This window comes from Nuphar pumila, chromosome 1, assembly GCF_984573655.1.
Source record: "Nuphar pumila chromosome 1, dmNupPumi1.hap1.1, whole genome shotgun sequence".
NCBI lineage: Eukaryota > Viridiplantae > Streptophyta > Magnoliopsida > Nymphaeales > Nymphaeaceae > Nuphar > Nuphar pumila.
Window position 1 is genome coordinate 26,811,380 of NC_143249.1, and position 10,493 is coordinate 26,821,872.

Genomic DNA, 10,493 nt, shown 5'->3' on the forward strand with positions numbered 1-10,493 from the left:
ATGGTTCGCATCGTATGCTGCAGCAATGACAACCACCCATCTTTCAATTTCTCGAGATGTGTGGCCTCCATCTCGAGAAATGTTGAGTTGGTTAGGCTGCATAAAAGATTGCCCTCATATATAAATCCATTACAATGTTCCTCTTGAACATGTATAACCAATCGAGCATATTAGTAGACCTCTTGTAAGAGGATTTTTCCTTTAGGATGCATTTGTTACAACCTCGCTCAAGGGAAACCTCCTTCCTTTGAAAGGGCCACTTTGAGGGAAAATTCTTTCCCGAGGGTAGGTATGAATCCATTATGATAGGGAAGATGTTTCTTTTATGTAGGTTCTGACATATATTTCTCACAGACATGTTTGTTTCACCCATTGAAGGAAAGAGGCCTTGTTTCTTGTGAAAGAAGGAAGGAGCATGAAACAAACGCCCCCTTGAGAATGCTTAAAATTCATTTTAACTAAAAAACATAGGTTTTAGCTATATTTTTATGTCATCTCCTACTAAAAAACATAGGTTTTAGCTATAATTTTATGTCATCTCATACTAATTTCCATTATTAATGAGCGCATGTCAAAGCTGGATATGTTACTTCTCGACCAAGTAAATCAAGTGTGTGGGGGAGGGCTTGTCCTCTCATCTGAATCCTGAAATTAGTCATATTTTGGATATAGAGACAATCATGCCTCCAACATAGTTAGGAACTTCATCAACTTTCAGTTTACAAGTTGATTTCTGATTTCTGCAAATCTTATTAATCACTCAACTTTAGCAATGTTACTTTGGTGAGAAGTGGGATGAGCTACCACCGAGGTGGTATCCCATGTGGTAAGCGGGGTCCTGTATCAAGCTGAAGGCCCAGGCTAGAATCCCTCTGCCACATGGGACAATTGTTGTTCTGGTAGGAGTCCGCCTAACCTCAGCTTGCCTTTCAAAAGAGAGAGAGAGAGAGAGACGAAAAGCGATCAACATTACTTAAAAGTGAAACTCAACAAAGTGTTGAATCCCATAAGCACAAACACAACAGCATAATATGAAAACACCATTTACACAAAAACAGAAAAACCCGAACACAAAACAGAAAACTCATCAAGGACCAGAGACATCTAGATGAGGATCGGTTGGAGGCAGAGGCAGGTCTTTGAGATATATACGTAAGATAGCATACACATCAGCCAAGACCCTATGAGTCAAAAGGTTAAGGTTGAACGGAACATCCCGAAAAGTAGCATCATTTCTGGCCATCCATATGAACCACCACACTATAAATAACCAAACTCTCCAAATAGTCCTTCACTTCTTTTCGTGTCTAATTATAGTCGGGCCGAGGATAAGATCTAACGCAAAGTAGCCCTCCCGCACAACAACTGATGGAGCCCAACAAGTTTTAGAAAACAATTCCCAAAACAATTCACAGGACCAAAAAAGATGTGTGGTTTCTTCAGCCTGTTGACAAAGCACACACCAACTGGGAAACTGAAACCCCATCCTCTTGATATTGTTATGGGTTTGTATCCGATCATGAAGAACCAACCAAGCCAATACCTTGGTCCTCAGAGGTGGTCCCTTCGCCCATAAAACATGTTTGGGAATCCAGCCCGGGCCTGGAGGTAAAAGAGAACGGTAGACCATGTGGACTTGGAAAACTCCCGCAATTGAGACTGCCCATTCACTACAACAAAGCAGTAGATTAGCGACGACTATATTCCGTCGCTAATCCATCGCTAACATGGGTAGCGACGGATTAGCGACAACGAGGCGACAGTATGCTTACGTCGCGAATATTTCGACGCTAACTGGCGACGGAATTATTCCGTCGCCAGGTCCGTTGCTAATTGCGATGGAATAACGAGCGCTATATTCCGTCGCCAATCCGCCGGTACTAAACGGCGACCACGGCTTGGCGACGGATTTACTTCCGTCGCTATGCCGTCGCTAGATTAATATGAATAGCGACGGATGGTTCCGTCGCAAACACGAAAAAAAATTTAAAAAAAAAATATTTGAAAATTAAATACCGAGAACTGTACAATTTCTATTTCCTGTACAATTTATATTTTCTGTAAATAAAAAACAAACCACACAAAAAATTTCATATAACAAGAATCTACAACAATTAATCGTTCCACCTTAAAATTAAGAAGTTTAATTATTTACAATTCAACAATTACAATTAGGAAACATAAAAAAATAGAACTTCTTCAACACAGTCCTCTAATCATCGCCAAGATTTTGTGCGTCTTCTTGTTCATTGTCTTTATCTGTCCATTCAGCTCCACTACGCTGATTATCGCTAGCAGCCTACACAAGAAAAGAACAGTCAGTATTGATAAACAAAATATAATGAAATAAATTACACACTATATGTGATTCTATCATGTGCTCATGTGTGATCTAAGGCAATAAAAAAACTCTATATGTGATTCTATCATGCTCATATGTGCTCTAAGGCAGACAAAAAGTTATATATATATGTGATTCTATCATGCTCATATGTGTGCTAAGGCAGTCAAAAAATTGAATATGTGATTATAGCATGTTCATATGTGTTCTAAGGCATCTAGAAAAACTCTATATGTGATTCTACCATGCTCATATGTGCTTTAAGGCAGGCAAAAAACTATATATGTGATTCGATCATGCTCGTATGTGTGCTAAGGCAGTCAAAAAATTGAATATGTGATTATAGCATGCTCATATGTGCTCTAAGGCAGGCAAAGCAAAAAAATTTATATGTGATTCTATCATAAATGATATATAGCATGTTCATATGTGTTCTAAGGCAGTAAAAAAACTCTATATGTTATTATAGCATGCTCATATGTGTGCTAAGGCAGTCAAAAAACTGAATATGTGATTATAATATGCTCATATGTGTTCTTAGGCAGTCAAAAAACTGAATATGTGATTATAGCATGCTCATATGTGTTCTAATGCAGTCAAAAAAACTTTATATGTGATTCTATCATGCTCATATGTGTTCTTAGGCAGGCAAAAAAACTTTATATGTGATTATAGCATGCTCATATGTGCTCTAAGGCAATAAGAAAACTCTATATGTTATTATAGTATGCTCATATGTGCTTTAAGGTAGTCAAAAAACTGAATATGTGATTATAACATGCTGATATGTGTTCTTAGGCAGGCAAAAAGTTATATATGTGATTCGATTATGCTCATATGTGTTCTAAGGCAGACAAAAAACTGAATATGTGATTATACCTGAGAGGGACCTGGAATCGAAGATCCCCTATCCTGAACAGCGGCCTTGATCTCATTTCGGAGAAAGGGGGCGACGGTGTATTGGAAGTAGTTATTCAGTGATTCATTAACGATCTGGCGTACATCATCACCAGAAAGAATAGTCGGCTGCTTGGAGCTTATGTCGGCACAAGAAGTCGGTGAGCCGTAACTGGAAGAACCAATAACTGGTGAAGTGTTCATATTACTCCCAAACCCGAACACGCGACCTTTTTTGGGTTCACCTGCTGCAGTCACCCATGCTGTAGGATCAAATGATGGATGTTGAGTAGCGTCATCGCCATATCGCTCTACCATCTGTTGCTCATATGCCTCCTACAAAATAATGTTTAAAGTATTCATTAATAATTAATGATAACATTATGATAACTTGCATATATATTGCAATGATTATTAATAGAATTAATACATACCGTTGTCGTTCTCGCCTTCTCTGATACGAAGACTCCCGTGGTCTTCCGTTTATGTGTTTCTACAAACATATCCTTATATGGTACACTGTCTCCTTTTTCTGCTTCCTGCAAAGTTAAATGACAAAAGATTTAGTACACAAGTTTGCAACAATACTTATAAAATTAATATTATATATTGATGAGTTACCATTTTCTTTAGGTGGCTCCCAAATGTCTTAGATCCACCTGTGTGTAGATGGGCTTCGGGCATCTTCGATCGATTTTGTGCAGCCTTCGCAGAGCGATTTCTAAATGCATCTCCCGCCCACTTATCGCACATTTCATCCCAGTAATCTCTCCTGATAGTAATAGGACCATGGCCCTTCCACAGTAATGGATCATCTACTACGCCAGATGCTTTTTTTGCTGCAGTCTTCATAGTGTGCACCATGTCTGCAAATCGATTGGCAGCCACCTTCTGCCACACCTTCCTTGCATCATTTTCTTCCACCGTAGTTGCAAAGCGATTCGAAGCCTACAAATATTTTCAGAAAGTTAGTAAACATTGCTTAAATAAATTAAATATGAAACACATTAACTATGAGGAACAACTGTATACTATGAATGAGGACCACAATCTGTCTAACACCTTCTTTGGGTACTCTTTCCATTGAGCAACTGGTCCTGGTAGATGTTGAAGAAGTGAATTCCTAATCTCCCGTACTACTTCTTGTGGCTCAAACCTCGTGTTGCACATGAATTGTTACACAGTAAATATCAATATAAAATATTTAAAAGATATGCAATAATTGAAAACAAAATACTTACGGTCGATTATCGATATACACTATTCGAATGAGTCTTCTTATGCCAGTCTGAGAAGACCTTGTTTCCTGTGTTGGTTGTTGACTTGTGTGATCAACTGGTGTAGGTGGGTCGTGTACAGGCGCAACATCATCTGTAAAAAAATACATTAGAAATTCTCAGAATGCGCATTTGAACTAATCAAGCATCCAATTAGTTATATGAAATACCTATCACAGGAGCCCGTGAAGATGAAGGTTGAGCCTGGCTACTACTGGATGAGCGACCATTATAACATCCACGAATCATATTCTAACAAATAACATATGCCATACAATACATTCAAATAATTCACATCAAGTATTACAATGCATTCAAGTCATTCACATCAAGCATTGCAATGCATTCAAATAATTCAAATCATTCACATCAAGTATTGCACTAATTCAAATCATTCGTTGCATAAATTATAATACATTCAAATAATTGAAATCATTCACATCAAGTATTACAATACATTCGAATCATTCGTATCAAGTATTACAATACATTCAAATAAAATTTTTAATCATTCACACCAAGTATTACAATGCATTCAAGTCATTCACATCAAGCATTGTAATGCATTCAAATAATTCAAATCATTCACATCAAGTATTGCACTAATTCAAATCATTCGTTGCATAAATTATAATACATTCAGATAATTGAAATCATTCATATCAAGTATTACAATGCATTCGAATCATTCGTATCAAGTATTACAATACATTCAAATAAAATTTTTAATCATTCACACCAAGTATTGCAATACAACTCACATCAAGTATTACAATGCATTTAAATAGAGGTTTGTAGGATAAGATTTTGCTCACTAGCTTGAGAATTCTTCCTCGTCACTAGTTTGACTTTCTTCTTCTTCTTCTTCTTCATTGTTTGCCCATCCACTTGGTACATCATTTGGATCGCATTCCTCTATGAATGTTTCATCGGCCAATGGAGATATGACATGCATATCATGCGCAACATCGTGACCATAAGCGAAGTCATAGACATCATCTGATTGATAGTAATCACTGTCTTCAGCTAACTCATCTTCCTGTAACTGATCATACTCGGGGTATAGTTTGGATTTCACCTTGCAAACTACCCACCATTCATTTCTATCTGACTTTTTTATACTCGGATATGAAGTATAATAAACTTGTTGAGCTTGCGAGGCTAATATGAATGGTTCATATGTTCCAAACCTGGATTTATGATTCACCTCCACAATGCCTGAAGCTTTGTCGAGTCTTGTTGCAGTTGGATCAAACCAATGACACTTGAATATCGTAACTCTGTTATTCATGCCTAAGTAATTCAACTCCATTATTTCCTCTATAACACCGTAGTAATCATGTTCATTTTCACCGTAGCTGCAACCCTTGACACACACGCCACTATTTATCGTTGATTTGTTTATACTGTAGTCTTTTGTATGGAATCGATAACCATTTACGATATACCCGTTGTAGCATTGCACAACTTTGGTCGAACGATTTTTTAAATCACATATTCCTTGATCTTTAACATCACCATGGCGAACCTACGCACAGACATAAACAATGATTGTGATCACGATCAATTAAGTAACTTAGTGTTGTTTATAAGTACAAAATTTATATTAGCTTCTTTACCAACTGTTTCAACCACTCCACAAACTTAGTTTCACGTTCTTTTTGTACTTCTGCATCAGTGAGATGTGAAACTTCGCTTTGCAACTCCAGATCAAATCGTCTGCAAACCACAAATACTTATATTACCGAGCCATGTATCCACATATAGAACATAAAAGGATTTATAATTGAGTTGCATATACATATACTTACTCAATGTATGGGTCGATCGCTGAGCAATTAAAAAGAATATAGATGTGTGTTGCATCTTGCTCTCGATCTGTCAATAGCCTTGATCGGCAACTACCAAATGCATGCCCAAGTGGTTGAAATATCGACAGCTTGTCAGCTACAGTAACTTGTTCTCCATCATCGTTACGGGGCGGGCATGTGTAACGTGTTGGAATATGAGGTTCGAAGTACATAGATGAGAAATTTGAAATCTCTTCTAAAGTGTACGCCTCACAAATAGAGCCTTCTACTCTGGCTTTATTACGAACCTTTTTTTTTAGGTCGAACATGCATCTGACAATAATATACATTTCAAATTTTAAATATCTGTCATTAAAGAGACAAATATAAAAAAACATATACCTTTCAAATGGGTACATCCATCGATATTGCAAAGGGCCACCAACCCTTAGTTCATATGGCAGATGTATGATCAAATGTTCCATAACATCGAAAAATGCTGGCAGAAATATCTTTTCTAGCAGACAAACAGTGGTGATGACAGAGTCCTCGAGATTCTTTACATCTGATACAACGACCTCCGATGCGCACAATGTTCTGAAAAATCCGCTCAACTTAGACAATACCCCCCATATAGGTTTGTCTAACATATCATGAAATGCTAGGGGTATCAATCGTTGCATAAAGATATGACAATCATGGCTCTTCAACCCGTATAACTGTTCATCGTCAATCTTCACAGCCCGAGCAATGTTAGAGACATATCCATCTGGAAATCTCAGTTGTCTCAACCATTGACATACATGTTTTATTTAATCAGGTCTGAGCACGCACTTCGCCTTTGGTTTTAGTACTTTGCCATTATACTCTTTGAGTTCCAATTCTGGTCTTTTACATATTAATTTTAAATCCATACGGGCCTTCGGATTATCCTTCGTTTTTCCTTTAATATTCATTACTGTATTGAACACATTATCAAACACATTTTTCTCTACATGCATCACATCTAAATTATGTCGTATCAATAGGGTTGGCCAATACGGTAGTTCCCAAAAAATAGATTTTTTCGTCCAATTGTGATCCTTCCCAAATCCACGGAAGGGTGTAGGACTGCGGGCATCTGTTAATACATCTGGAAAGTATCGCAATCTTCTTAGAATCTCTATGCCGGACAATCTTGAGGATGGACCTTCCATTTCAGTTGTGCCTGCTTTAAATGCATTCTTTTGACGTCTGAACGGATGATCGCTGGGTAGAAATCGACGATGGCACTCAAACCAGCAAGGCTTCTTTCCATGCCTCAATCTAAAAGCTTTGGAATCCTCCATGCAGTACGGACAAGCCAACCTCCCATGTGTGTTCCAACTAGATAACATACCATATGCAGGGAAGTCACTGATTGTCCATAGAACAACGGCCTTCATGTTGAAATTTTGTTTTTTGTGGGCATCATACGTGGTAACACCGTCATCCCACAGTACTTTTAGTTCATCAATCAATGGCTTTAGATATACATCAAGATTTTGGCCAGGTGAGGACGGACCATGGATCAACAGAGACAAGAAAAGATTTGGGCGTTTCATACACAAGCTTGGTGGAAGGTTGTATAGAGTTACAAATACTGGCCAGCATGAGTATGGAGTTGATCTACCCCCAAATGGATTAAATCCATCTGTACATAGACCGAGTCTAACATTTCGCACTTCCATTGCGAAGTTCTGATGAGTACGATCAAAATGCTTCCAAGCTTCAACGTCAACAGGATGCGTGATCTTGTTTTCATTGTGTCAAACTTTATTTGCATGCCATCTCATGTGTTTAGCTGTCCTTGAAGACATATACAATCGCTGCAATCTAGGAGTGATAGGAAAGTAGCGGAGCGACTTGTATGAAACTTCTTTTGATCTCGTGCTACCATTGCCTCTTGTCTTTGGCTTGAACCGAGGATGCCCACATGACGGGCATGATATGTCGTTTTCCTGATCCTTGAAATACAATATGCAGTGATTTGGAGAAGCATCAATCTTTTTGTAACCCATACCTAGAGCGTTGACCATAACTTTCGCACGATAGAAATTTTGTGGCAATTTCTCATCTTTGGGCAACATACTCTTCACAATCATGCACAAACGGTCAAAACATGATTGACTCAAATTATACTCGGACTTCAAATTCATTAGTTGAAGAACTGCAGACAAGATAGTGTGACTCTCACAACCGTTCCAAAGTGGCTCATCAACATCTCTATGTAAATCATAAAATCTACTAGCTGCATCGTTTGGTGATTCTTCATCTACGGCAGTTCTTACATCACTAGAACTCATAGCAGAACCCAGTTCTGTTCATGCGACATCAAATATCAAATTTGTATATGGATTATCGTGCACCACATTCACCCGTGCATCAAAATCGTTTTTAAATTCTTCTCCATGAAACATCCAGTTCTGATAATCACTCACAAAACCCTTCCTGTATAGGTGATGTCTAACGCTATGAGGTTCTACAAATCGATTATTCTTACAAATCTTGCAGAGACACCTAATCTAACCTGTAGGATCCACTGTACTGACACTTGCCGTTGCAAATTCAATAAAACTGTCAACACCATCCATATATTCATGCGATAACTCATTGTCCACTATCCTACGGTACATCCATTCACGGTTTGCAGTCATTCTGTCGTATGATATTACGAATAGTATCCTAACGAATTAAAAAAAAAACAATCAGAATGTTACGATGAAGAAAATATCAAATTTATCATGTAATATACTATGTCAAACAATAACAAGAATTTTGATGCATGCATTGATAATTTAATATTTTCATGTGCAAACTATTAATGACACGATACAATCATTTGAAGCATGCTTTTATTATAAAATTTTACATGGAAGTCAAAATCAAATTGAAAGTAAATACATGCAAGCATGGATACAATTACATCAAACATTATAATACATCGTAATCATTTATATCAAACAAATGGCAAACATGTACCTGCAGCAAACACACTTCAATATCTCACTAACTACTACCATGCTTAGCATGGACTCCGTACTCCAAAAATAAGAACACTTCCATATTCATACATTAAAATCATGCTCGGCATGATCTCCGAACTCCAACAAAGCAACCCTAAATATCAAAAACTAAGTGAGTGTGTGAACAATAAAGTGTTACATCTAATAAATTAAATAACATGTGATACGCTTGCATCACTTACTCACCACGGGTATTTACCCGATTTGCATTGTTTTTGTCATTTACTTACCACAGGTGGCTGAGCACGAGTTGGTTCCGTTGAAAAATCTGCAGAAAAAATGCAGTTTTAAAAAAAAATCGCCACAAAAAAAAGGAAGTTGTTCCGGCAAGGGGTCGACTCCCCTGTTGTTCCGGTAGAGGGTCGACCCCCTTACGGAACATAGGGGGTTAACTGACCCCCAGCCTTTCCGCCAGTGAGTCGACCCCCTGCCGGGGTCGACCTGCCGGAAACGCAAGGGGTTAACCCCTGCCTGTTCCGTCATGGGGTTAACCCCTTGCCTGTTCCGGCATGGGGTTAACCCCCTGCCGGAAAGGCAGGGGGTCGACCCCCATGCCGGAAACGCAAGGGTTAAACCCCTGCGTTTCCGGCACGGCAGAGGGTTAAACCCCCTGCCGTAACGCAGGGGTTAAACCACCTGCGTTTCCGGCAAGGGGTCGACCCCCCTTGCCGGAAACGCAGGGAGTCGACCCCCCCTGCCAGAAACGCATGGGGTTAAACCCCCTGCCATGCCGTAAAGGCAGAGGGTTAAACCCCCTGCCGTAAAGGCATGGGGGGTCGACCCCCTGCCAGAAAGGCAGGGGGTTTAACCCCCTGCCGGAAAGGCAGGGGGTTTAAACCCCCTGCCGTGCCATCATCCCTTTACGGCACGGCAGGGGGTCGACCCCCCTGCCTTTCCGGCAGGGGGTCAACCCCCCATGCCGGAAAGCAGGGCAGGGGGTTAAACCCCCTGCCATAAAGGCATGGGGGGTCGACCCCCTGCCGGAAAGGCAGGGGGGCTTAAACCCCCTGTCGTGCCGTCATCCCTTTACGGCACGGCAGGGGGTCGACCCCCCTGCCTTTCCGGCAGGGGGTCAACCCCCCATGCCGGAAAGCACGGCAGGGGGTTAAACCCCCTGCCGTGCCGTAAAGGCAGGGGGTTAAAC

The 10,493-nt window shown here is 39.7% G+C and overlaps 1 protein-coding gene across 1 annotated transcript; it reads right to left on the reverse strand.

Moving 5' to 3' along the window:
* Nucleotides 1-2,093: 2,093 nt before the first annotated feature.
* On the reverse strand, nucleotides 2,094-3,602 carry LOC149848467 (uncharacterized). Its single transcript, XM_090011619.1, has 2 exons — nucleotides 3,221-3,602; nucleotides 2,094-2,299 (listed from the first exon to the last, which is right to left on the reverse strand). The coding sequence occupies exons 1-2, from the start codon at nucleotides 3,554-3,556 to the stop codon at nucleotides 2,213-2,215; spliced, it is 423 nt and encodes a 140-aa protein (XP_089867745.1). The 5' UTR covers nucleotides 3,557-3,602; the 3' UTR covers nucleotides 2,094-2,212.
* Nucleotides 3,603-10,493: the final 6,891 nt, after the last annotated feature.

Excerpts from the sequence above, each read along its gene's own strand:
- LOC149848467 (XM_090011619.1), bottom strand. The coding sequence starts at position 3,556 with ATGGTAGAGCGATATGGCGATGACGCTACTCAACATCCATCATTTGAT. Across the intron at positions 2,300-3,220 it reads CGATTCCAGGTCCCTCTCAG|GCTGCTAGCGATAATCAGCG; the intron begins GTATAATCACAT and ends TTTCTTGTGTAG.